General features: G+C 45.9%; 1 protein-coding gene across 2 annotated transcripts; it reads left to right on the plus strand.

Annotated features, from left to right (window-relative positions):
• Nucleotides 1–27,817, plus strand: LOC309415171 (transitional endoplasmic reticulum ATPase-like; the record flags this gene model as incomplete). 2 transcript variants are annotated; one of them, XM_082012610.1, is made up of 17 exons in its annotated part: nucleotides 1–17; nucleotides 5,002–5,113; nucleotides 5,493–5,665; nucleotides 7,789–7,931; nucleotides 8,918–9,048; nucleotides 10,797–10,928; nucleotides 11,339–11,441; nucleotides 17,461–17,594; nucleotides 17,864–17,999; nucleotides 18,792–18,904; nucleotides 19,473–19,637; nucleotides 19,748–19,870; nucleotides 22,308–22,520; nucleotides 23,844–24,152; nucleotides 26,283–26,438; nucleotides 26,799–26,953; nucleotides 27,373–27,817. In XM_082012610.1, the coding sequence occupies 17 exons, from the start codon at nucleotides 1–3 to the stop codon at nucleotides 27,476–27,478; spliced, it is 2,421 nt and encodes an 806-aa protein (XP_081868736.1). In that variant the 3' UTR covers nucleotides 27,479–27,817. The 2 variants fall into 2 exon arrangements, with proteins under 2 accessions (XP_081868736.1, XP_081868737.1); XM_082012611.1 differs by lacking the exon at nucleotides 1–17 and adding an exon at nucleotides 2,445–2,482.
• Nucleotides 27,818–27,914: the final 97 nt, after the last annotated feature.

The raw sequence follows: 27,914 nt of genomic DNA on the forward strand, positions 1-27,914 counted from the left end.
ATGGCCTCAGGATCCGAGTAAGTGTGGGCCGCGCGTCGGCAGGCTGCGGCCTAGGCTCGGCCGCGGTGGCGCTGGGCCCGGCTCGGCCTACCTCTCCTTATCTCGCCTCCGCGCAGCGCCGCGCTGCTCGGGCTGGGCCCGATCAGGCTCCCGATCCCGCTGTGACATGCAGTCTATGAGGCGGTGGGCATGGGCCGCTCTTCACGTGCGCCCGGCCAGGCGCGTGCCCGCAGGATGGCCCCGCGTGCCGCCGCCCCCCCCCCCCCCCCCCGTGGCCGGGCCTCCCTGGGAAGTGTCGAGTCATGGCGGGGGGGGTGAGGCCTGACCAGGCCGGGCCTCCCGCTGGGCCCTGGCCGTGCCCCTGCCTGGGGCCGTCCCGCCTGGGCTAGGCCTCAGCCAGGGTGGGCTTTGTGTTCCAGGCCCGGGGAAAGCGGTAGAGCGGCTGGCAAGGGCAGTGAGGAGGGAGAGAGGCATGTCCCGGCCTTCTCCCCGTAGGCGCGCAGCGGCCCTCGGGTCGGGGATAGAAGTGACTTGGCATTGGAAGAGGCAGATATGTTGTGCCAGGCTGGCCTCTGTGGCAGCTGAGGCAGTTGGCTATATTTTCGTCTCTGATGTCTTACCTCACTGTTTTCAGTTCCAGGCTGAGGGTCATCTTTTGTGCTCCTCAAAAACGAGTTGAGTAATACTGGTCTCAGGTCCCAGCCCACGTGTGCAAGCCACTTCATTGCCCCTTGATAGGAGTAAAAATAGAACCTAAAGATAATTTCCCAAATCCAAGAATACTTTAAGTGACTTGTTGGCCTTGCCAGAGGCACTTTCAGCTTTCAGTCCCTTTAGTGTCTGTGGTTTATCTTTTTTTTTTTTTTTTTTTTTTTTTTTTTTTTTTTTTTGCAACTCCTGCAATTTAGGCCTACTTAGTCCTACTAAGTCGGTTCCAGCAAGGTGTGCCAAGAATTTAGTGTCCGTGGTAGAACTTGTGATGGAAACTATGATCTCAAAGGCATATTTTGAGTCTGAGCGAGGTGAACAGTGTCTTTAGAAAGAAATTTTTACTTTTGTAAAGTTTTTCTCACCACATAGGAATCAACAAAAGTTACTCTGCAACTGGAAAACAGTTACTTTTTAGTTGCAATTTTTGGGTCAATGCTGTTGGCAGCCATCTTGCTGAATTGAACTTTAGCACAGAGAGTAGTATTGCAAGAGCTAATAGAGTGTGGTTTCTGAAGAAATTTTCGTTTTCGTGTACGTACTTGTCTGAAACAGTATTTGAAAACTTGGCATCTTGAGCGTGGGTACAAACTCACTGCTTGGTTGTCATGTGATGTTCCAGTAAGTGGCTGCAATCATCAGATATTTCAGTCATTTGCTTCAGTGGATAAAATGTTTTATGGATTTTTTTTTTTTTTTAAATACTTACCTGGAAAGTCTGTAACATGGATGTTCAGGTTCAGGGCAGTAAGAAACCGCTGACAGGTTTTACCTAGGAAGCGAGTTCATGAGGGTGTTGATAAAAAGGCACACCAGCATACAGAAGGCATGACTGTTTTCGCTTTCGTTACTGAAGCTGGATTCATTTTGAGTCGGTGACTTTTCATTGTATATTTAGCACAGACTTGCAGGAACAACTTAGTTCCCTACTCTATGTGGAGCTTTGGAGATTGGTAGTCGTTTTCTGAAGAATAAGTAATCAGTAATTACTTTCTGCTCTCACTCTTCATACTGTCCACCACAATGCATAGCCTCTGGGCATTATCACATGCTGAACAAGGGGAGCTGACACAGAGAAAAACAATGAAGTGATGTAAGTTGTAAAACGTCCCTCCCCACCTCTTCCCTGTGTCAAATGGGGCTATTGGACTGCTTTACTGAGAGAGAAAAGGGAGCTAAGGATGGAAACTGGGAACCCATTATTGTTCATCTTTAGGGCTAGTACATATTTGTCTCAATTTTATTGAGGTCTTGTGGTTTATATGTAAGTTTGGCCATTAGCTGTGCTGTCCTGGCTTCTGGCCTCTGTCTAGGGGCAGGCCTTTGATGCAGGCTTTGAATTTCCTTTTAATTCCAAACCAGCTCTAAAGCTACTTTTGTGTTCATTTTATCTCTTTGTTGAGTTAGTGAAAGAAAGGAGTGGGAGGGAAAGTGTGAGGGAGCTGACAAAAGGGGTGAGTAGGGGAGATGATCTAGAGGATTTGCACCAGGCTCTCTGATGGGGAAACTCATTGAGGAGCTTTAAAAATTACCTAGGTTAGCTGTCTGTCCTGCCCTTTGCTGAATTTTACCAGCACACGTAGGAAAGTTGGCAGGAGAGAACCCCGACCCATGCCTTAGGCTTTCCTGCTTAGTATTTTCAGTTCAGGTTCTCCTTTCCTGATGCATAGATGTCGGGGATTGTCTGAGTGTGGTTGAGGTGCACAGACATATTTTGCTCCATTGTCTGTTACAGCATGAGGAACCCCCAGGAGAGATGCAATGAGGGCAAATGGTGATAATATTCTAAATTGCTACTGGAAGATGGGTAGTGTTTGTCAAAGTACTTACCCTTGTCTGTAGGAGAAATAACATCACTCTCCTTTGTAGCTGTCATGTAATTTCTTAACACCATTGTTTCTTTGCAGAACTGTCAGGTCAGATAACTGAAGATGACCCCATGAATTTAGATGTCTGCATGCTGTTTCTTGAAGACTTTTATTCCATTTTTAATGCCTCCAAGTTTTTAAATTTCTTCAAGTGCAGTAATGTACTGACAACATTGATCCAGCTCTCACTTCTTACATAGGAAATTGCTGATTCAGTTCTTCAGTACTAAAATTTTTAATCTCACATTCAGCAGAACTAAGTGGACCTCTTGCTGTGCTGTTCAGCACTGCTGTGTGTCGGAAAGTATCTGAACTTTTTTCTGGATTTATACAGCTTTTGGTTTATTGAAAATTTTGGTCCAAAAGCTTCTGCTTGCTGACCAGTTCCTCTTCCATTTATTTTTATCTCGTATCCCAGACCATTTTTTAGGTTGCACAGTAATCTGCATCCTGAGGGACAGCTACTCGGTTTCAGTGACAATTTATGTAGCCAAAGTCTGGCAGTGGTTTCTTATCAAAAGGCCTTTGAATCCACATCTCGTGTGTAGAGGAATATGAGTTATATTCACACTTTGGACAGGTGAAATTGTTTCTTTCTGGTGTCCTTTAGCTCAAGTTTTAAAATCTACCTGCTAAATTAGTTTCCAGTGTCCAGGAACTAATACTGAGGCAAGGTCCTTACAAGTAGGTTGTTGTTTTTATCCACTGTAGATAAAACCTGTTTTTAACCACAAGATCCTGTCTGGCCTGATGATGTATTGGTTTCAGTTTTCTTATTGAGCTCTCAGTTTTCCTGGAAATCCAAGACCTTTTAGGACTTTACCAAGACCACATTTTAGGTTGAAGATGGAATCCATTAGCTCCTTCCTGGATGTATCTAGCAGCTTTTCTTGTGTCTTTTGGGGTTTAGAGAATGGATCTTTTTAACATCTCACATGGCCATTGAAAGGGATGGATGTCAGTTTCTTACCTCTTGCACTCTTTAATGAAGAGAGGAAAAAGGTGACTTTTCCAGTGCTGTCAATTCTGGAAAGACATGTTTTACAACTCCTCCTTCTGTTCACTTAAAATAATGTTGCCTCTCATTTCCAACATGTTTCCTGTGCTATCAGGGCTTATGTGAAGCTTGAAAACCTTTTGGAAACAAGCTGGCTGCCCTCAGGCTTGCTTGGTGGTGTTCCCTCTTTTACGTGTCAGAGAAAGGAGCCAATACCACATTGTCTTGGGAAAACCTCTATCTTGAGGGATGGGGGGACCTCAGGTAACATCACACTGTAGGTATGTCACCTCTCTGATGTACTTCTTAAAATGCAGTGAGCATGTCAAGTGATGCACTGCTGCCATGGTCTGTGTTTGTGCTGCATAGCTGCTTGCTCTGCCACTTCCACTCAAAGTTTGATTTCTTCTTGTTATTTTGTCCCTAAAACAGCGAAATGGAGTCAAAGCATATGGCCAACACCGTTGTCCACAAAGCCTCCTACTCTTTGCTGGTGCTTGCTTAGGACAAAGAAGACTTTATTTTTTCGTTGTGGTGAGAATCAAACGAAACTGTGCGAAGTTTCTGTTTCAACTTTAGTCACTGGCACATCTGGACTACTTTGAGAGAGTAGTCAGATGTCCACCAAGGGAAGTTACAACAGTCTGATGCTGCTCCTCAGGAATCAGTTGGTTCAAGTTCATATTTCTTCTGTAAAGTGAATTATTTGCTGTATTAGATTTTGAAGGAAATAACTTAATCTGCCTTTCTTCCATTTCCTTGCTGTTTGATGTGCTCCATTTTGTCAAGGCAAATGAATTATCTGTCATATTTCTTGTGGTGTAGTGGGCTAGAGCTGCAGTGACTCTTGTGAAGGTATTATGGAAAGGTGCTTATATCCTAAAAAAAAAAAAAAAACCAAACCCAAAAAACAAACAAACAAAAAAAAACATTTTTCATGAGCACTTGAATATTTCTACTGGCTTGCTAGGTTTAACTAATAGGCCTTGACAGGCTAAACTTACAACTCTCCCTGTCAGGGGAGCTGCAGCATTGTCCTGTAATTCCCCTATTTATCTGGGATATGACACCAAATAGACTTGAACTTTTGCCAGTGGTTACATGTGATTTCAGATGAGTCTGACTAATTCTTTTAGGCAAAACATCTTACGGTCAGCAACATCTCACCGATTACTTCATAGATAGCTTCATAGCTATTTCCATTTGAAGCTAGTAAAGTAGTTCTATTTAATGACAGAAAACATTCTGCTTTGAACTCCTGAAACTAGTGCCTAGGAATAATATTCTCCTTTGTCTTACAAACAAGTATAGTTTCTAAAAGACAAGACAACAAAGAAACCTGTAGAAAATGGAGAACAAAACAGGGGGGTGGCTGGAAAGGGGGGAGCAATATCACTTGGACTCATTAACTTCTGTTTTCTTTGCCAGTTCTAAAGCGGATGACTTATCAACTGCTATTCTGAAGCAGAAGAATAGGCCCAATCGGTTAATTGTTGATGAAGCCATCAATGAAGACAACAGTGTTGTGTCACTGTCCCAGGTGTGTCATCTATAAAAGCAAAATGTTTAGTCTGGTAATATGCAAGCTGTTGCTATTAACTTGAAATGTAACTTTGCAACATGAATCAAAGTATTTGTGTCAGAAGCTGCAGCAGTTATGAGACAGGTGGGTTGTCTTGTTTTCTAATACTCTTCCATGATAAAATATATTTTGATTCTCAACTTTTAGGATTCAGTTGAGTTTGTGCCCTTAGTCTGGCTTCAGGATTAGTTCTTGACTGGTGTAGTGGGAGCCTCTGTCTTTGTTGGTCTAGTATATTGCTTCCAAGATGTAATTCTCCAAAGTCAAGTAACTCTCCTTCAAATGCTTGAATTCTTGTTTTGTTAAAAGCTTGTTCTAATGCTGTTATTGTTTACAGGCAAAAATGGATGAATTGCAACTGTTCAGAGGAGACACTGTTCTGCTAAAAGGAAAGAAGAGGAGAGAAGCGGTCTGCATTGTTCTGTCAGATGATACCTGCTCAGATGAGAAGATTCGCATGAATAGGGTTGTTCGCAACAACCTGAGAGTGCGCCTGGGTGATGTGATCAGGTGAGGACTGGTTTGCTAACTATTGCATATCCCTGGGTTGCCTAAATAATTTGTGCACTGGCTCTGAATTGATTCAGTCTGTAGCAGAGACAGGGTCTGCAGGAAGTATTCTTACATCTTCCAGAGGAGATCACAGAAATGTTTTCAAGTGTGTCTCTTACATCAGTGATCTCAGTTTACTTTCTGCATGTGTTTCTGGCTGTATGCATATTCAGATTAATACTGAAAAGTTATGCTAAAGGTTCTTGAAGTCTCTTAAGGACCTTCATGAGCCTAGGTCCTATCGTTAAATGAAGTAGTTCAATTACCCCAATATTGTCACAATCTTCTTCCCAAATTTACATTGTCAGATGAATTCACAAGTTTTTCCCATCTAATTTTTTAATGTCTACAAAGTTAACTGCGGAAAGCAGTAAGCAACATTGTAATTGATCTCATAGTATGGTTAGGTCAAACACTGAACTGCCCTATGACAAACAGAAATTAAAACTTTCTAGAAATGAGTGACAAAAACATGAAGCAGTCAAATAGCAAGATTAAAAATCCTTGAAGGTTGTTTATATTCAAATTTTTGTTATAAAATAATTTTAAAATTAGGAATGCTTTAACAGTATTGCAGGAATCTTGTGCAATGCTTTCAGAAGGTGGTGAGAAAGCATTGAAGTATACACCTTGGCTTACAGGAGGTAGGTTCCATTCTATGATGGGAGTGGGGGGAAAAAATCATGTGAGCATTTCTTAAATATAAAAATGCTAATTTGTGGGTTTAAATATGTGAGGGCTGACAGCTCTTCTTCCTGAGCTTCCTCCTAACCTGGAATATTGTGCATGTTCTGGGAAAATTGGAGCCTGGTTTTTGACACTAGACTTCCTGGGGTGATATCTGGAATAATCTTTAAATGCAAGTTTTAAACACAATTGTAGTTGGAACAGAACAGTGCTTTGAGCCAGTCAGTGGATTTAAAATAAAGGTGAATCCTTACTTTAACCTGATGTGAGGTTACTGTTGGAGTAATTTCTAGTGTGAGAGAGCCTGTGCTCTCCCTTTCTCTGCTGGGACTGTGTCTGTAGTGGTTCCCAGTCTTCCAGATGTGTTACCAATTGTCTTTGCTTTGTTGCAAGGGTCAGAGAATTTTCACACCTCTCGCCCTCAAAGTTTTTCTTGCTGATCTTAAGTACTTATCTTTAAGTACTTATTGTGTTACTTTCTGTGGCCTGGTTTCTGCCAAAATCCAGGTTCATGTGCTAGTCGCTTCCTGCTTGTAGTCTGTCAACTGTTTTCCTTCTGGAGCAGTCTGTCTTTTCCTTTACCCTTCTGCTATATCCTCTCTGCAAAGCATGTGGTAAAAGAATCTCTTAAGAGTCTCGCACGAAGTAGCATATGAAAAGTTGTGTCCTCAGCTGCAGTTCAACGTAGGCTTTTCTTAGCTGGCAAAGCCAGAGCTTTCTGCTTCTCTGCCACAGCTTGATACTCTGAGGTGTCGCTACAGCAGGCTGTTGGCCTACACTGTAAAATAATAGCTGAAATGTTTATTTAAAAAGGGGGAAGGGACCTTTGGACTTTAACCTAAATGTCAGTCTCCACAAAGGGGGATTGACAGACACCTGGTTACCTCTGGTCAGTACTGTGAGAGCCTTTGCTCAGAATCAGGGTTATCAGCAACAGGAGCTCTATTCTCTGTAGTAAGTTAGAGAGAGAGGAGGGAACAAAGTTTCCCCCAGCTCCTTTTCTCTTACAGTTGGTTCATCAGTAGCTCCTTGTTGAAACAAAAGTTAGCTCATGACTCCTGCAGGTCTTTAGGCTGCATTAGTAACTTGTGAATGTACCTTGGGGATAGCAAGAGGGGCTATAGAAGAGCAGGGGGTAGGAAGAAAGTATGAAACTCCCCAGCAGTTTTGGATAGGGCTGAGAGGAGTGAAGGAAAGCGTGTGTTGTGAAGACTAGCTCTCTGGTGGGCATGATTTTTGCTTTGTCAGCATTCTTATGTGGGTGGGAAGTCTCACCAGGGCTTTGGAAGGTCCTTTCTGACATTTGTACTGGCCTGGGAAGGGACAACTGCCTTTTCCAGACTCTGGTGTAAGTCCAGGATGATATGGCTAACTGGAGTTTTCTTCTGTTGTAGCATCCAGCCTTGCCCAGATGTGAAATATGGCAAACGTATCCATGTGCTGCCGATTGATGACACAGTAGAAGGGATCACAGGAAATCTGTTTGAGGTCTATCTTAAGCCGTACTTCCTGGAAGCATACAGACCCATCAGGAAAGGTAATAATACCTGTTATTGGAGTCCTGATGGCAGCGAGTGTGAGCTAGTCCTGAGACTGAATAAAGAGAATTTCTAGAAGCTTGCACACAAAGCATTAGACTGACATCTGTAGAATGAGATTTTGCTGGTGCTTATTTAATTTTTTTCCTAATCTTCAGAAGAAAGGGTGATATCTGTTGCTGGCTAGCAGAGCAGCTTGATAGTTCTCCTGCATTTTTTTTGCTACATGGAATGGGAGAGCATCAGAAAAGGCTCAGGTAGAACTCGGTTTAATGAGATTTTCTCCTGAGTTGCTACCACTTGATAGGATTGGGGAGTTGCCTGCATGCTAATAAATTGGTTGGAAATACTAGCTGGCACCCTGAATAAATTAACTTTTTCGAAGTAATTTAATAACTGGGAGTGTGCATAAAAAATAAATATACTTTGGGTTGTGCTAGTAGCACTTCTGCTGGAACAAATAGGTCCTAATACAGTATAAACACAAGTTGAAGTTATCCAGCTTCTGTAGCCCAGTTTAGCCAGGAGTCATAGTGCAGTATTATATATTATTCTGCTTCTGGAGACAACCAGTTATAACTAATAACAACTAGTTATAACAACGTCAAAATGAATTTTTATTAAGTTGGGTTTTTTTGCCTGTTTTAGAAATGTTAAATTGACACTAAAAAGAAAAAGAAGGAAAAAAAAGGAAAAGAAATGTGATTCTTTGCCTTTGTGTGTTTTATTTAGGCATAGTATTCTTTTCTGTTGTTTGCTGTTTGTTTCTGGATGAAATTTGAGAACTTCAACTGCTACAGATCTAAATGGTGCTTGGGTAGTCACAGTACATGCAGCTCTTGAATTTAAAATGCAGAGCAGTGTTAAAAATGCCAGCAGTATATGCCTATGTAACCCACTTGTCCTCTGGGGCTGCTGGTAGTACAAGGGTTGACATTTTGCAGACATCTGTTGCAGCAGGCTACTGAAATGTGGTGTTTTACAGGTGACATCTTCTTGGTGCGTGGAGGGATGCGTGCAGTGGAGTTCAAAGTGGTGGAGACAGATCCAAGTCCTTACTGCATAGTGGCTCCGGACACAGTGATCCATTGTGAAGGAGAGCCCATCAAACGAGAGGTGAGCAGAATCCTGCCATGCGGTTCTACTGAACCTCCTCTGTCTGAAATCTGTTTTGGTGACAGTCCTTGAGAGCAGCAGTGTTTGCAGTTCCTGTTTTGGCATTTTGTGTATTGAATGTAATGATTAAAACATCTGGGTTCAGGAGATGAGCTGCTGCTGAAGGTAGTCAGAGAAATGTGCTTCTAGTATCCTTCCTCAGATGCTGAGATAGCACCAATGCTTAGGTTTGCTGATGAGATGCCATACTTTGGCAGCAGCTGGTTTTGCATCTGCTTCCAGATATCTCATGCTGGACTTAGATGCATCTTTTAATTCCAAAGTTCCTTTGATCCATAGCAGGGAGGGCTTACAATGTCACTAAATTTCATGCCATGTGAAAAGAAAGCAATTGGTGCTTTTTCAGTGAGAAACTTGAAATCTCTAAATGATTGACTTTTTACTGTTATTTTTACCCCCAGTCCCTTAAGGTATCTAGCCTTGAGCATCCCAAGCTTGAGGCAGCCTGAGTGGATTGTCAGGTTTTGGCTACCTTACTGTTACAGAGTAGGAAATCTCAGAGAAACGAGCTACGGTGGCTGTATACTTCATAAAGTGTGTGCCTTTTTACTGCCTGCAAATTGGGGTGAGTGCTGGTTTGTAGTTAGTCTCAACAAGTGTCAGAGGTGGATTTTTCAGAAGGCAGCTATGTCTGGGTACTGGATGAGTCCAGTTTGGGCTCTTCAGGACACAGCAGAGACAGATAGGAGCAAGTTCAGCCAAGGCCACCAAAATGATGAGGAGCTGGAGGTGAGAATGAATGAGGAGTAACAGAGAGTGGGTTGATGCAGCACGTAGAACAGAAAGCAGAGAGGCAGGCTTACTGGCAATTGCCTGATAAGAAGGGGTGGATAATCAGGCTCTTATGAGAGCTGTGCCCAGGGACAGGACTAGAGGCAATGGCACAAGCTAGATCAAGGGAAATTACCAATAGATATTAGGAAAAAGGTTTCCCCAAACCCTGTAGCAAGGCCCAGAGAGGGCAGGAATCTCCAGACCTGGAGACCTTCAGTGCTTGATAGGGCCAAGATCCTGAGCAACCTGCTTGAAGTAGTAGTTCCTGTTTGTGGGGCTTGGACTGAGCCCCCTCTGAGATTCCAGGCTGCGTTATTTTATTTTTTTAGTGTGGCCTAATGTTACAGATAACTTAAGGCCAGTAGAGATTTGGACAGCCAAATGAATGGATGCTGTAGAACTATACTGAAAGAGTTGGTTACAGTTGGTCTTCTGCACATCTGGATCTTAACATTCTATGTTAATTTCAGTCAATCCCAAAAGAAAACACTGTGTCTGAGAACTGTATGGTAGCTAGGGTATGTCAAGTAGTTAGAAATATCACTTACAGTTTAAGGAATAAGTATATTTTATCATGGGCTTCATTGTCTATTGTTATCTTTGTTAGCCACATCAGAGGGTTACACAACTTGTTTTGCAACAGAGTCTGTAAGGGTCCTGGCAGCAGAGGCTGTCATTCAAGAGGGTGGGATTCAGTGATGTCTAGGTACATGCAAGCATTTCCCTTTGCATGTCTGGGAAGAGAGAGCTAAGAAACAATTGTAGAAGACATCAGGAAGACTTGAAAGTGAAAATCTCAAGACAGCAAAGAAATGGCAACGATCAAAAACCTGGATTCCTAGGCTCTGTAGAACGGGAGGGATTGTTGAACTATTGTTCTCACTCAAGTGTTTAATGTATTTCCTTCTGGGTAGGATGAAGAAGAGTCACTGAATGAAGTGGGCTATGATGATATTGGTGGCTGCCGAAAGCAGCTGGCTCAAATCAAAGAGATGGTGGAACTTCCCCTCCGACACCCTGCCCTCTTTAAGGCCATAGGGGTGAAGGTAAGTCCCCGAGTGCACCAGGTGGATGAGTGGGCTTGTCCTTGCAGACATGACTCTGTCAGAGGTTTATGAGGTATTGGGAGGGGAATAAGTAATTTGGTGGTTTTTGGGTTTGTTTTAATGCTGGTGTTAAAGTATTTCCTTACATGTTTTGGACACAGATTAAAGTACTGGCAACTTGCAAAGCAGAGGGATGCTTTGAATCAGTGCTGTCAGTTACTGGCAAGGTTTTTGTTTGTGTGTCATGCAAAGTAGTAAGGGTGTTAATAGCAGTGCTGGGATGGCAGCTGTTGCATGAGTTTGCATCACAATTTCAGACTGGTTTTATCAAATGCTTACAGCTTCACTGTGAAGCTACTTAGGCATTCAGATACTAGCTCACCACCTAAGTCCCTTGCCTTTGTCCTCAGCCTCCACGTGGGATCCTGCTGTATGGTCCTCCTGGCACTGGTAAAACACTGATTGCACGAGCGGTAGCCAATGAAACAGGGGCTTTCTTCTTCCTGATCAATGGTAAGTTTTGTGGCTGCTTTGGCCCCAGATCTGTTGTGTGTTCATTCATCCATCTCATGATAATGTACAGTATTGTACCTTATAGAGCCACGTTGTCTCCCTGACATCCTTCCTTACTTCTTTGAAGTGTGCCTCTGGGGACACTTGGAGGTCATTTGTGTGGAAGTGTCTATAGTGGCACTTCCCTCAAGCTTGATTGTTTTGTAGCAACCTGGTTGGAAAGATAGCCTTGTGATTCAGGGATTTGGAGTCTGTCTGGCTGAGTGTTCAGTTATGTTGGTGAGGACAGAGCTGGGAGTGAAGTGGTGAGATTATTCTATGTATATGGGTGCAGGACACTTGTTTCTGTTGCTGCCAGCATGTTCCATTCAGAAAAGAAGCTGCTTTGCTGCTTTTTCCCTGAAGTAAAGCACAAGACCTGTTCTGTTTCACATAACATTAATTGGGAGGAACTGTCCTGAAAGCTATAATTAGTACCTTGGGACTTAGCTACAAGTGAAAGAACCCCCTATTGATCATTCTTCACCTGTAGCAGTTGAGATGGATACTGGTTTATGTCCAGTAAGGACCAGACTCTGAATTTTCCTTGCTGTTTTTCTGTCCCATTTTACAGTCAGTGCTGGAATAACTGAACATTTGTACTTGAGTGCTGCTTTTCTTCTGATTTCAGTCACTTAGACCCATGAAGGTGAAAACAAAGGAGTGCATAGCACAGCATAGCAGTGAGCAGTAGTAGGGAAGTGACTTGCTTTGTATCTCAAGTTATCAGTCGCCAAGGGGAGCTGCTCTGGAGCTGGCCCAACCCACAGCGGAATAGCAGATCTTGGTGCGCGGGGGGTTTCCTGAGGCAGGGAAATGCCAGGGCAGCAGAGACGCCTGCCAGGAGCCAGCAGCTCTTGCGAGAGACTCTGATGAGGCCTGGGCTTTGCCAGAGCAATGGCGGCCCACGCCTATAAAAAGCAGCCTGGGGAGCGCTAGGGACCAGAGAGCGAAAGCAGAGCGTGGTGCAGCAGTTTGCAGGGAGGGTGTAGTGGCCCCACCAGCTCAAGAAGTGAGCTTAGTTGGTGGTCATCACCCTCTCAGGAGGAGCTTAGCTATGATATTCACATGGCGGAAAGCCATGTCCTCTGCACTTGCCAGGATGGATGTGGCAACCCAGACAGAGCTCCCATGGAAACATACAGCCATGTGGGTCTTGGGCTGCAGGGAGTGCCAGAGCCTCTCACTGGTAACTGATGGCAGTAGTGAGAACAGCTGTGTGAGGTGTGACCATGTGGCTGATCTGCTCAGCCTGGTGGCAGAGCTAGGAGAGGAAGTAGAAAGGTTAAGGAGCATCAGGGAGTTGGAGAAAGAGATGGACTTGTGGAACCATGCTCTGCTCTCCCTGAGAAAGAAGGAACAGCTACCAGAAAAAAACAACAAACAAACCAAGATTAAGGGGATCCTGTATCCTTCCCCTGCCAGGCTGAAGGTAGTAGCTTAAAGGAAAGAAGTGAATGGAGGCAAGTCTGTGTTTGACATGGCAGGTGAACCCCTTCCTTGCCCTCCTCGCCTCCCCAGGTGCCTCTGTACAACAGGTATGAGGTTCTGGATGTGGAAGGCCAGTCCATGGATGATGTGGACGATGGTCCAGCTACACCAGAGGTGTTGCCAAGGTCAGAAAGGCCTACCCCCTGCATCACTACCACCCCCACGAGGAAGAAAAGATGGGTTAGAATTCTAGGTGACTCCCTTCTGAGAGGAACTGAAGGTCCAATATGCCAGACAGACCCTCCTCTTAGGGAAGTCTGCTGCCTCCCTGGGGCCTGGGTTAAGGACTTCACTATGAAACTTCCTAGCCTGGTGTGGCCCTTGGACTATTACCCACTACTGCTCTTCCACGTGGGTGGAGATGAAGCTGCAACTCATAGTCCAAGGGCAATCAAAAGAGACTTCAGGGCCTTGGGATGGTTGGTTAGGGAATCTGGAGCACAGATTGTTTTTTCTTCCCTCCTTCCAGTTGCAGGCAGCAACACAGGAATAAACAGACGGGCCCAGTCTATTAATACATGGCACTGTGACTGGTGCCGCTGCCACAATTTCGGGTTTTTTGATAATGGGATGGACTACACGGCACCTGGCTTGCTGGCATCAGATGGGATTACCCTTTCTCAAAGGGTCTTTGCTCACAAGCTAGCGGGGCTTATTTGCAGGACTCTAAACTAGACTGACTGGAAGGGGGAGTGGGATAATATCAGGCTTACCCATGACAAGCTGTGGGATGACGCACCCAGTCCCTCTAACCTTGGTGTTAGCGAGGCCTCTCAGCCTGTTCCACCAGAGAAAGACCTCAAAGGAACTAGAGGAACACCCTTTAAGAGGGTGACACTGCCAACAGCCCAGCTAAAGTGCCTCTATGCCAGTGCGTGCAGCATGGGCAACAAACAGGAGGAGCTGGAAGCCACTGTGCTGCTAGAAAGCGATGACCTTGTTGCCATTACTGAAACTTGGTGGGACGAATCCCACGACTGGAGTGTGGCTATCGATGGCTACAGGCTGTTCAGAAGGGATGGGCAAGGAAGGAAGGGTGGAGGTGTTGCCCTCTACATCAAGAAATGAATAGAGTGTGAAGAGCTGTCTCTGAAGAATAGCCACGAGCAGGTTGAAAGCTTATGGGTAAGAATCAAGGGCCGAGGCAACAAAGGGAACCTTGTGGTTAGTGTCTACTACAGGCCGCTCAATCAAGGGGAGTGTATTGATGAAGCCTTCTTACTCCAGCTACAGGAGGCATCATGCTCGCAGGCTCTCGTCCTGCTGGGGGACTTCAACCACCCCGACATCTGCTGGAAAAGTAGCTGTAGGCAATCCAGGAGACTCCTGGAGTGCATTGAGGATAACTTCCTGTGCCAGGTAATAGACAGCCCTACCAGAGGGGATGCCATACTGGACCTGTTGGTCAAGGGGAGCTAACTGGTGATGTCAAGATTAGAGGCAGCCTGGGCTGCAGTGATCATGCACTGGTGGAGTTAGCAGTCCTGAGGGATATGGGGCAGGTGAAGAGTAAAATCAGGACCCTGAATTTGAGGAAAGCAAACTTCCAGCTCTTGAAGGAGTTAGTCAATTGGAGGCCCTGGGAAACTGCCCTCAGGGACAAGGGAGCAGAACAGAGCTGGCAGATCTTTAAGGATGCTTTCCATAGAGTGCAAGAGCTCTTGATCCCCAGGTGTAAGAAATCAGGAAAGGAAGGCAAGAGGCCAGCATGGCTGAGTCAAGATCTACTGGGCAAACTAAAAGGCCAGAAGGAAATGCACAGGCAGTGGAAGCAGGGACATGTATCCTGGGAAGAGTACAGGGATGCTGCCCGGTTGTGTAGGGATGGGGTCAGGAAGGCCAAGGTGTGACTGGAGCTGAACTTGGCAAGGGATGCAAAGAGTAATAAGAAGGGCTTCTACAGATATGTCAGCCAGAAAAGGAAGGTCAGAGAAAGCGTACCCGCCTTGATGAGCAAGGCTGGCAGACTGGTAACAATGGACAAGGAGAAGGCTGAGGTAGTCGACGACTTCTTTGCCTTGGTCTTCACTGGCAGTCTCTCTTCCCACACCTCTCGAGTGGATGGACTGCAAGATGGGGACTGGAGGAGCAAAGTGCCTCCCACTGTAAGAGAAGATCAGGTTTGAGACCACCTGAGGAACCTGAACATACACAAGTCTATGGGACCTGATGAGATGCATCCCAGAGTCCTGAGGGAACTGGCTGATGTAGTTGCCAAGCCGCTCTCCGTGATATTTGAAAAGTCCTGGCAGTCAGGTGAAGCCCCTGGAGACTGGAAAAAGGGAAACACTGCACCCATTTTTTAAAAAAAGGGAGCAAGGAGGACCCTGGGAACTACCGACCTCACCTCTGTGCCTGGGAAGATCATGGAACAGGTCCTCCTAGAAGCTATGCTGAGGCATATGGAGGACAGGGAGTTGATTTGAGAAAGCCAGCATGGCTTCGCTAAGGGTTAGTCCTGCCTGACCAACCTAGTGGCCTTCTATGATGGAGTGACTACATCAGTGGACAAGGGAAGAGCTACCGATGTCATCTATCTGGACTTCTGTAAGGCCTTTGACACAGTCCCCCACAACATGCCTCTCTAAATTGGAGAGATATGGATTTAATGGGTGCATGAGGAATTGGTTGGATGGTCACATCCAGAGGGTAGAGGTCAACAGCTCAATGTCCAGATGGAGATCGGTGATGAGTGGTGTCCCTCAGGGGTCCGTACTGGGACCAGTACTCTTCAATATCCTCATCAATGACCTAGACAGTGGGATCAAGCGTACCCTCAGCAAGTTTGTGGATGACACCAAGCTGAGTGGTGCAATTGACGTGCCTGAGGGACGGGATGCTATCCAGAGGGACCTGGACAAGCTCGAGAGATGGGCCTGTTTGAACCCCATGAGGTTCAACAAGTGTCCAAGTGCAGTGTCCCGCACCTGGGTTGCGGCAACCCCCAGTATCAATACAGGCTGGGGGATGAAGAGCAGCCCTGCTGAGAAGGACTTGGTGGTACTGGTGGATGAAAAGCTGAACATGAGCTGGTCAACATTATCCTGGGCTGCATCAGAAGAAGAGTGGCCAGCAGGTCGAGGGAGATGATTCTGCCCCTCTACTCCAGGTGGGGTCTCACCAGAGCAGTGTATTGCATCCAGCTCTGGAGCCCTCAGCACAAGAAAGACAGGAACCTGTTGGACTGGGTCCAGAGGAGGGCCGCCAAAGTCAGAGGGGTGGAACACCTCTCCTTATGAGGAAAGGCTGAGAGAGTTGGGGTTGTTCAGCCTGGAGAAGAGAAGGCTCCAGGGAGACCTTATTGCGGCCTTCCTTTACTTAAAGGGGGCTTATAAGAAACAAAGGGACAGACTTTTTAGCAGGGCCTGTTGCAGTAGGATAAGGAGTAATGGTTTTAAACTAAAAGACGGCAGATTTAGACTAGATACAAAGAAGAAATTTTTCACAATGAGGGTGGTGAAACCCTGGCACAGGTTGCCCAGAGAGGTGGTAGATGCCCCATCCCTGGAAACATTCAAGGTCAGGTTGGATGAGGCTCTGAGCAACCTGATCTAGTTGAAGATGTCCCTGCTCATTGCAGGGGGGTTGGACTAGATGACCTTTAAAGGTCCCTTCCAACCCAAACTATTCTATGATTCTATATCAGATGTAAATGGACTGGTTTTAATGATATGTTGCCCTTGTCATATACTTCCTAAGTCTGTGTGGTGGGCTTGACCTTGGCTAGATTCCAGGTGCCCACCAAAGCTGCTCTATCACTCCCCTTCCTCAACTGGGCAGAGGAGAGAGAAATGTAGTGAAAAGCTTATGGGATGACATAAGGACAGGGAGAGATCATTCAGTAGTTATCGTCAGGGGCAAAATAGATTCAGCTTGGGGAAATTAGTTTAATTTCTTGCCAGTCAAAAACAGAGTAGGATAATGAGAAATAAAACCACATCTTAAAGCACCTTCCCTCTACCCTTCCCTTTTTCCTGTGCTCAACTTTGCTCCCAATTTCTCTACCACATCCCCCTCGAGTGGCATAGAGGGACAGGGAATGGGGGTTTTAGGTTTTTTTTTTTAATTCATTTATAGGATCTTACAGAGGTAAATGTATACTTGTGTAATGCAAGCTAAAGATAGGTTCAATATCATACAGCTTTTTTCCTTCCCTACTCTGATAATTCATCACAATATAATTTGATTGCTTCTCTTGCAAGCTAGGACTGGCATTAACTCTGTGTGGTAGCACATTACAGAGAAGCTCACCATTGACTAGTGCTGCATTTTGTTAGAGCAAACTGAAAACACCAGAATATTGATAGAAAATAATTCTGCATGCTGTTCTTGCCTGTTCAGCTGCAAATTTAGTGAACTTGGTTGATAGTATTTGCTTTGGCTTGAAATATAGTTACTCCCATGTGAACGTTGTACTAAAAAAATTCAGCTGCATGCATTGGGGCTAGTTGCCTCTCTTCTGGGTGCCACAATGCCATTATTTTTTCAGGTCCTGAGATCATGAGCAAGCTGGCTGGTGAGTCTGAGAGTAACCTGAGGAAAGCCTTTGAAGAAGCAGAGAAGAACGCTCCTGCCATCATCTTCATTGATGAACTGGATGCCATCGCTCCCAAGAGAGAGAAGGTAAAGAAAGCCTGTAGAAGGTAGAGTAGTACGTCGTTTTTTGGTAGCAGCTGGTGTGAATCCCTGCATTTGACTACAGGGTAAAGCAGTATTTAACTTGACGCTTGAATTCAGTTGGGCATCAGAAGTTGGATATCGGAAGAATCCAATATAGTTCATGATGTTTCTTAACAGCTCATGTCTGTTGTATCTGTCTGCTCTGGTGCAGTACTAGCTCCTGTGCTGTATTTTAGAGCTTTTGGTCTAATCATTACTTTCTCTTTTCATAGACACATGGAGAGGTAGAACGTCGCATAGTGTCTCAGCTGTTGACTCTTATGGATGGACTGAAACAGAGAGCACATGTGATTGTTATGGCAGCTACCAACAGACCTAACAGCATTGACCCAGCACTCAGACGATTTGGTAATCATGGTTGCCATCTTTTTTTTTTTCTTTTTTGTGTGTATCAGATACTTTGTTATGGGATATACTTCAGGAGCCTTGGAAAGCTTGAGCAGAAATTAATATTAAACATATATTCTGTGTTACATAAACTATTGACTTGTCTCCAGCTACTTGTTTGAAATTCATTTCTAGGTTTCCAGCCTTTGGTATCATTTTCTGTGCTTTATTAGGTTAGAACTTGTAGAAATAACAAAATACTTTAGAGGGTAGCATGCTTTTTCACCTCATCAATTAGGTGAGGCTATTTCAGGACTAAACACTTAAGGGGTTGTTTACGCCTCAGGTTGCAGAAGGCTCTGAATTCTTCAATTTCTCTTATTGGTGAGAAGTCTGATAGTTTCTGAGATTCAAGTTTTCAAAACTTTGCCGTGTGGATGAATATCTGTTGTATGACCAGTTGGTAAAGTCTGTAATAGCAAACTAGTCAAGTCTGCAGGGAAAAAATGGCCTCTTAAATGTGTAGTGAGGCCTTTGAATGCACAGCTATAGCACGTATCTTAGTTAATATTGCAGTAGTACATAGGTTTCCTGCCTCCCCAGATATTGGGGCAGTTCATGTTTTTCACCACTTGGATACTTCTATGAAAGTTCTGAAAACTTAAATCTCTCAGCATTTGTGGACTCCTGTGCTGAGGACACAAAGGTAGGAATAAACAAAAATGTCTCATGGTGTGTTGGTTAGGGAAAGCATATTTTCCTATAAATGAGGCTCAGAAAAAACAGAAATCCTCTGTGCTTTGTACTCCTCAGGTCGTTTTGACAGAGAAGTAGATATTGGTATCCCAGATGCCACCGGGCGCCTGGAGATCCTGCAGATCCACACAAAAAATATGAAACTGGCTGATGATGTGGATCTGGAACAGGTGAGTAGCATGCTATTTAGGAAAGCTTTCTCTGCTCACTTAGGATAGTGTGAAACTGGGCAAATGTGTGATCTCTGGGCTTCCTTCTAATTAGTTTACCAGTGACCAAAAATCCTCACTCACTAGTGAAGAATGGCATGGCTAAGTGAAACAAATGTGTATCAGTCTAGTCTGGAAGTGCCTTGCCATTGTCCTCCTGGGTTTGTTTGCTGTGGCATTCTCTTTAAAAATAAAGCAAGCCCGAAACAGTGCTCACAGAGCTAGGTGAACATTATGGTGATACTGGATGGTTACTGTAATCTTTGTCCTGAATGAAGAACTGCAGTTCTCAGGGTTATCTTTCTGCATACCATGTGAATACCACTTGTAGCTTTGATCTTAAGTAGGAGGTGAAACAGTAATGTCTTTGCCTGTTAAATGTGATAGCACTTGTCTTGAATTTGCAGCAGAGCACTGATGTTCCTGTCCTCCAGAGTTTTGTTGCACCTCTGAGTGACCAGAGCATGCATTGCCCTTGCAGAGTGCTTGCTTGTATTCCTGTGAGTCATAGTCAGTGCTCTGCTTTCAGGTGGCAAACGAGACCCATGGGCATGTTGGTGCTGACTTAGCTGCTCTTTGCTCAGAAGCTGCTCTTCAGGCTATCAGAAAGAAGATGGATCTCATAGACCTAGAAGATGAAACCATCGATGCTGAAGTGATGAACTCACTGGCTGTGACCATGGATGACTTCAGGGTAATGCAGGAGTGCGCCTCTTTCTTTTGGGTGCAATGTCTAATTGCTTATATGAAGCGTGTGAACATAACGTGTTATAATTCATATAATGCTGTTTCTTCTAACGATAGTGGGCTCTGAGCCAGAGCAACCCTTCTGCTCTTCGGGAGACTGTGGTGGAGGTGCCACAAGTTACCTGGGAAGATATTGGTGGTCTAGAGGATGTAAAGAGAGAACTCCAGGAACTTGTACAGGTAAGGGTTTCTGACAGATTTTTGCCTAGTTAGCTTGAAAAATAATAAAACCCAGAACCTCTTCACATTCCTGTTTTGGGCTGTTAACAGGGTAAATGCAGAGTTTTTATGGTACTTTCTTGTAATGGACTGAAAATACCATGCTGTTTTATCTTAGTGAACTCAGGGAAAAGAAGGTGCTGGGAAGCAGCATCAGGCTTTCCTTAGCTGAGTCTACAGTGACATCTTGGGGGTGGGTGTCTTGCTACATGCAGAAACAGCAGCAGTTCTGCTTCTCTTAAGTGGAGACCAGGAGTGGGGCCACTGCTGAGAATCCTGTTACATAGTGGCTTTATATGTTAGAAAGCAGATGAAGATTCTCATACAGAGAGCCTCTGAAGGACTTTCCATCAGTGTTAGCAATAGGACAGGTGAGAAATAATTATGAAGCCTTCTATGAAAGGAGAGGCTGGAACAAAGTCACGAATGGTCTGCGGAAACTTCTGGTGCCAGCCTGTGTTGGGGTGGTTTGGGTTTGATACGTCCTTGCTTTCAGTTGGCACTGTCGAAACAGCCTGTCTGTGAATTAAAAAAAAAAAAAAAAAACAAACAAAAAACAAACTACTTTTCAGTCTAACTTTCTGGTGTTAAAATCATCACCTATCTCTGACCTTGTTGCAGAGGATAAATGCTCACATCGGACATTTTGCCTGTCTCTGGAGGGCAGAGCAAATAGGTTAGATAATGAGCTGTTCCCTCTTGTTTCTGCAGGGTAGAGTGAAGCTGGGGTTAAGAGTTCTGGAAAACTACCTGAACTGGTATTTAGTTCATAGGTGGAAATAGACTAAGGCAGCTTTACAATTTAGCTGTGGTGTTTTTCAAACCAGTGCCCATTTAAAAACTCCGGTGGCCCCAAGAAGGCAGAATCTTGTGTTTAACCCACCAGAAATCTCAGGTAGTGTTTCTGGCAGGAGCAGAAACAAAACTGATCTAGTGAAAGATGTCCCTGCCCATGGCAGGGAGGTTGGACTTAATGATCTTTGAACCATAGAATCATTTAGGTTGGAAAAGACCCTTAAGATCATCAGGTCCAACCATTAACCTAGCACTGCCCAGTCTACCACGAAACCATGTCCCAAAGCACCACATCTTTTAAATACCTCCAGGGATGGTGACTCAACCATTTCCCTGGGCAGCCTGTTCCAATGCTTGACAACCCTTTTGGTGAAGAAATTTTTCCTAATATCCAATCTAAACCTCCCCTGGTGCAACTTGAGGCCATTTCCTCTTGTCCTATCACTTCTTACTTGGGAAGAGACTGACACCCACCTTGCTACAACCTCCTTTCAGGTAGTTGTAGAGTGTGATAAGGTCTCCCCCTGAGCCTCCTTTTCTCCAGGCTGAACAACCTCAGTTCCCTCAGATGTTCCTCATAAGACTTGTGTTCTAGACCCTTCACCAGCTTTGTTGCTCTTTGGATGTGCTCCAGCACCTCAATGCCCTTGTAGTGAGGGGCCCAAAACTGAAAACAGTATTTGAGGTGCAGCCTCACCAGTGCTGAGTACAGGGGGACAATCACTTCCCTAGTCCTGCTGACCACACTATTTCTGATACAGGCCAGGATGCTGTTGGCCTTCTTGGCCACCTGGGCATGCTGCTGGCTCATGTTCAGCCAGCTGTTGACCAACCACCCCTAGGCCCTTTCCCTCCAGGCGGCTTTCCAGCCACTCCTCCCCAAGCCTGTAGTGTTGCATGGAGTTGTTGTGGCCCAAGTGCAGGACCCAGCACTCAGCCTTGTTGAACCTCATACAATTGGCCTCGGCCTATCAATCCAGCCTGTCCCAATCCCTCTGCAGAGCCTTCCTTCCCTCAAACATATCAACACTCCTGCCCAACTTGGTGTCATCTGCAAACTTCCCGAGGGTGCACTTGAGCCCCATGTCCAGATCATCAATAAAGATATTAAACAAGACTGGCCCCAACACTGAGCCCTGGGGAACGCCACTTGTGACACCGTCTGCCAACTGGATTGAACTCCATTCACCACAACACTTTGGATCTGGCCATCCAGCCACTTTTTTACCCAGCAAAGAGTATGCCCATCCAAGCCATGAGCAGCCAGTTTCTCCAGGAGAATGCTGTGGGAAACTGTGTCAAAGGCTTTACTGAAGTCCAGGTAGACAACATCCACAGCCTTTCCCTCATCCACTAAGCAGGTCACCTCATCATAGAAGGAGATGATGTTAGTCAAGCAGGACCTGCCTTTCATAAACCCACGCTGGCTGGGCCTGATCACCTGGTTGTCCTGTGCATGCCATGTGATGGCACTCAAAATGATCTGCTCCATAACCTTCCCTGGCACTGAGGTCCCTTCCCAAACTGTTCTATGATTCTAAGATACAGACCTGTTCTGGCTCATCATGAGAGGTGTGTGTTTGTTTGGTTTGTTTTCCTTCAGTATCCTGTGGAGCACCCAGACAAGTTCCTCAAATTTGGCATGACCCCATCAAAAGGGGTTCTGTTCTATGGGCCACCTGGTTGTGGTAAGACACTGCTGGCCAAAGCCATTGCCAATGAATGCCAGGCAAACTTCATTTCTATCAAGGGACCAGAATTGCTCACCATGTGGTTTGGCGAGTCTGAAGCTAACGTACGTGAGATCTTTGACAAGGTAAGTGTATCTTCTACTTGTGCTATGTTTGTGCTGAGATACCCCCAAAACATTTTCTCCACTGCATTTGTCTTACTGCTGGCCTGGTTTTTGTTTGTGTTTTGTGTTTTTCCCCACTTGCACTGAGAGTTCTACTGCTTTTCTGATTAATTCACTATGGCAACATAGCTATTTAAATGGTTTTCTCCTGCTGCAATTTATATCTGTTGTTACAGGATGATAAATGCCCCAGTGTCTTAGCAGTGAGGCTAGCATTAGGATGGCATAGATATTCTCTGCATGCCTGAAAGCTTACTTTGACACCTCATTAGCCATCACCTTCTACAGATTTTTGAAACAAGCTATGGGTTGTTCTTCTGCAGTTGGACTACATGATCATTGTCGGTCCCTTCCAACTGAAATATTCTAATCTAGTCTATTCTTTGCCTGCAATATATATGGCTTAGAAAGGAGCTCACTTCTACCCAGTTCCCCCATAAGTAGTGTGATCTCCTGTCCCAGGAGGTATCTGTGTGGATTATCTTGGGAATCTTCACTCTTGTGGTCAGGGAAGGTGCTGAAAGAGCAAAGCTGGAAGGAGAGAGAGAGAGAAAAATTTAGGTTGAGAGGGAACCTCAGAGGCCATCTGGTCCAGCTGTTTGTCCAGAGCAGGGAGATAACCTGGAAATTCAAGTTGCACAGGGCCTCATGTTCTGAACATGTGCTAAGGATGGAGAATCCCTGACCTCTCTGGGCCTTGTGCTAGTGTTTGAGCTCTCTCATTGTGAAGAAATTTTTTTTTTCTGTATTTCTAACTGGAATTGTCTTTGCAGCCATTTGTGCCTGTGGTCTTTCATCCTTTCGCTGCACATTTCAAAGAAGGATCTGGCTCCCTTTTCCCTATGACTACCCATTAGGTAGCTGAAGACAGTGATTGGATTTTACCCTTCCATTTGATATATCTCGCCTACTGATACTTGAGTGCCTAAATAACCAGTTGATGTCCTCAGATCTTGCAGGGAGAGTTCTGGTCCAGGCAAATTGGCTCTAGCTTTCCCTCTAGGCATTGGAGTTACCACCCTTCTGCTTGGTTCACAATGCTCCTAGCTTTGAGGAAATACAGCTTGTTGTTCAGGAGAATTTGATTGAGGGTTAGGAAAAATTTATTGAGGGTTTGTGTGGCAGGAGACTTCCAGAGCAGCTCCTCCAAGCTCTCCTTATGGCAGCAGTGCTCTGGTACTCCTTTGAGCTGCATTAACTGTAGGGTAGGCTTAGTGTGAAATCAGCACGCCCCTTGCCTGGTGGTATTAACATGGAGTAATTGTTCCCATTTGCTTATTGCAGGCCCGCCAAGCAGCCCCTTGTGTGCTCTTCTTTGATGAGCTGGACTCCATTGCAAAGGCTCGAGGTGGAAATATCGGAGATGGTGGTGGTGCTGCAGACCGTGTCATCAACCAGATCCTGACAGAGATGGATGGCATGTCCACCAAGAAAAACGTCTTCATCATTGGTGCCACCAACAGGCCAGACATCATTGACCCAGCCATCTTGCGCCCTGGCCGCCTGGATCAACTCATCTACATCCCCCTGCCTGACGAGAAGTCCCGGGTTGCTATTCTTAAGGCCAACCTGAGGAAATCACCAGTTGCCAAGGTAGGATCTGCGCCCTGACTGCGTCTGACTTGGGTTTGCCGTGTGCTGCATGTGCTCCTCAAGCTGGGGATAGAGTTAGGGGACTGGTGACTGCTCCATGTGGTATGGAGCTGGGAAACCTTCAGTCTCTGAAGGATGGAAATGAAGAGGTAGGGGGAGGCTTGAGCTCTGAGACTAGGTATCAATGAAGCTAGGTGTTGGTGTCTGGCACAGCAGGTCTTTGTCACATAGTGGAGTTCTGCCCACAGTGTGTGAACAGGAAAGCATGTTATGGCAAGATGGAAAAGATTCTTGTACTCTGACGGTTCCTCTTCCATTTCCATTTCCCACCCTTGTTTTCTACATTTACTTTTCTTTCACAGTTAACTGTTGCTAAACTCTATCATAGGCAAGGGCTATGTCCCTTGCCTGGGGAGCAGGCAATAATGCAACTGATAGTTAATCAGAGAAAAGCAGACGTCAAGTGAGAGCTCAAGCTATTTTATGCCAAGCTTATGTTTTTTAGGTGCTGTTGGGAAGGAAAACTTCAAATGAGATTGCAGTACTACTTCCTCAGTTGATGGGGAGGAGGAGGAGGTTGGTTGTCTTGGTCTGCCTGTGCCCTATCTCCGTTTCCCGTCTGACAGTGTTTCATTTGACTCCTAATGCTGAGACCTGAGCAAATCATATCTTAAATCCACAAGTCAACCTGCCTCTTCTTGAGGGTGAACAGTGCAGAGTCATTCTCTCCCTCTACTCTGCTCTCATGAGACCCCACCTGGAGTACTGTGTTCAGCTCTGGGGCCCCCAGCATAAGAAAGACATGGACCTGTTGGAGTGGGTGATCAGGGGACTGGAGCATCTCTCCTATGAAGACAGGCTGAGAGACTTGGGGTTGTTCAGCCTGGAGAAGAGAAAGCTCTGGGGAGACTTTATTGCAGCCTTTCAATATTTAAAGGGGGCCTACAGGAAAGATGGGGAGGGACTCTTTCTCAGAGAGTGTGGTGATAGGATGAGGGGTAATGGTTTTAAACTGAAAGAGGGTAGACTTAGATTAGATACTAGGAAAAAAATATTTACTGTGAGGGTGGTGAGACGCTGGAACAGGTTGCCCAGAGAAGTTGTGGATGCCCCCTCCCTGGAAATGTTCAAGGCCAGGTTGGATGACCTGATTCCTGCCCATGGTGGGGGAGTTGGAACTAGATGATCTTTAAGGTCTCTTCCAGATTTTTTTGTCTCTTCTCTACCTCCTCCCCCTGAGCAGTGCAGGGGGACAAGGAATGGGGGTTGCGGTCAGTTCATCACACATCTCTGCCGCTCCTTCCCCCTCAGGGGGAGGACTCCTCACACTCTTCCCCTGCTCCAGCGTGGGGTCCCTCTGACGGGAGACAGTCCTCCACGAACTTCTCCAATGTGAGTCCTTCCCACAGGCTGCAGTTCTTCACAAACTGCTCCAGCATGGGTCCCTGCCACAGGGTGCAGTCCTTCAGGAACAGACTGCTCCAGCAGTCCTGTGGGGTCACAAGTCCTTCCAGCAAACCTGCTCCAGCATGGACTTCTCTCTCCACAGGGCTACAGGTCCTGCCAAGAGCCTGTTCCAGCGTGGGCTTCCCACAGGGTCACAGCCTCCTTTGGGCATCCACCTGCTCTGGCATGGAGTCCTCCACGGGCTGCAGGGGGACAGCCCGTCTCACCATGGTCTTCACCATGGGCTGCAGGGGAATCTCTGCTCTGGTGCCTGGAGCACCTCCTCCCCTTCCTTCTTCACTGACCTTGGTGTCTACAGAGTTGTTTCTCACATATTCTCACTTTCTCACTCCTCTCTCCAGCTGCAATTGTTGTCCCCTTCTCCCCCTCCCTTTAAATATGTTATCCCAGAGGCTCTACCACTATTGCTGATGGGCTTGGCCTTGGCCAGCAGCGGGTCCGTCTTGAAGCTGGCTGGCATTGGCTCTGGACATAGGGGAAGCTTCTAGCAGCTTCTCACAGAAGCCACCCCTGTAGCCCCCCCTGGCTACCAAAACCTTGCCACGCAAACCCCATATAATACCATGGGATCTAAAGATACCTCTTATCTAAGGGTGTAAGGCGTAAAGGACAGTTCTCTTTTGGTTTGTTTGGGTGGGTTTGTTTTTTTTTTTCCCCCACTAGGATGTCGACCTGGATTTCCTAGCTAAGATGACCAATGGCTTTTCGGGGGCTGACCTGACAGAAATTTGCCAGCGTGCATGCAAACTGGCCATCCGTGAGTCCATTGAGAGTGAGATCAGGCGAGAACGTGAGAGGCAGACCAACCCTTCTGCCATGGTGAGTGGAGCACTCTGAGCTTTCCCCGCTCATGAGATGGGCAGCCCAACTCTGCTCGTGGGTGAAATGGGATGCGTTCCTTTCCATAATCCTCGGATGGGCACGAGTGGGCTTTCGGCATGAAGCTGGAGTGCTTTGTTCTTGTCTTGTGGGAGGACGAGGCCCTCCTGGGGTGCCTTGATGTCACCATTGCTCAGAAGACCCCTGCTGCAGCCATGATTCACATTCTGCCACAGTGTCCCTCTCCAGCCCCTACTTTGGTGGGCATTGGAACATCCTGGCCTAGAGGGAGGCTGTGTGTGGCTGTTGGGCTGCGGCACTTGGGCACACAGCTCACCTGGGCCCTCTGTCCTGCTGCAGGAAGTGGAGGAGGATGACCCAGTTCCTGAGATACGCAGGGATCACTTTGAGGAGGCCATGCGCTTTGCTCGACGTTCTGTCAGTGACAATGACATCAGGAAATACGAGATGTTTGCACAGACTCTACAGCAGAGCCGTGGCTTTGGCAGCTTCAGGTAACTGTGGGGGAGTGGAGGGAGGGCAGCATGGCTCGCTCAGCCCCAGAACAGAGCACCGAGGCAGCTTTTTGTTGGATTCTGGGTAACGAATTCCCTTTTCCCGCTGCTTTTTCCCATTCTCCCCAGTGTGTACAGCAGCGAGCTGAGCATGTGGCAGGTGTAGCCTGTGCTGCAGCTTGGTTGTAGCTGCTCTGTTAGTGCTCCTGAAGTCCGTCAACCCTTTTTTACTTTAATGCGAGTGACGTCCAGTAGCCATATAAGCCTTTTGCATGACCTGCCGTAAGGCTTCATCCCATTTCTCCTGCCTGTCCTACTTGGCACCAGGATGTTGGCATGAAGGGAGGGGATTGTGCTGAGCTGTGGAGGAGGCTTTTGAATAGCATCTCTTCTCTCCCCTTCTGCACCACTGCATGCAGGTTCCCATCAGGTAACCAGGGCAGTGCCGGTCCAAGCCAAGGCACAGGAGGCAGCAGCGGGGGCAACGTGTACAGTGAAGACAATGACGATGATCTCTATGGTTAACTCGCTGTCCTCTGTGGACCAAACTCCACATCAGGCCACGTTGTACAGGAAAAAAAACAATGTTCAATGGACTCTCAGCTTCTTCATTCCTCAGTCAGAACAGTGTAGCTGCATGTCACACTTTGTACAGGGAATGTTTTCTGCAAACACAAATCCAGACTGGTGTTCAGTTGGGAGGCAGACAATGAATTAACAAGGAGGGGTACTGACTTAAACTAGAACAGAAAGTTCTCAGAAATTATGTGGCAGAACCAGCAGCTTTAGTAAAGAGTACAATGCTAGCCTGTATAAAAAAAATCCCACAAAAATAATAATAAAAAAAAATCCCATAAAACTCTAGCCAGGCTCTGGCCATTCCTTTGTGTAGGACTGGTGCATTGTAGTTTGTGCTGTCTCTCTAAACCCTGTGTCTCATGTGTTATCTGAGCACTCCTCA

The sequence above is a fragment of the Phaethon aethereus genome (assembly GCF_964289735.1).
Source record: "Phaethon aethereus genome assembly, chromosome: W".
NCBI classification, from domain to species: domain Eukaryota; kingdom Metazoa; phylum Chordata; class Aves; order Phaethontiformes; family Phaethontidae; genus Phaethon; species Phaethon aethereus.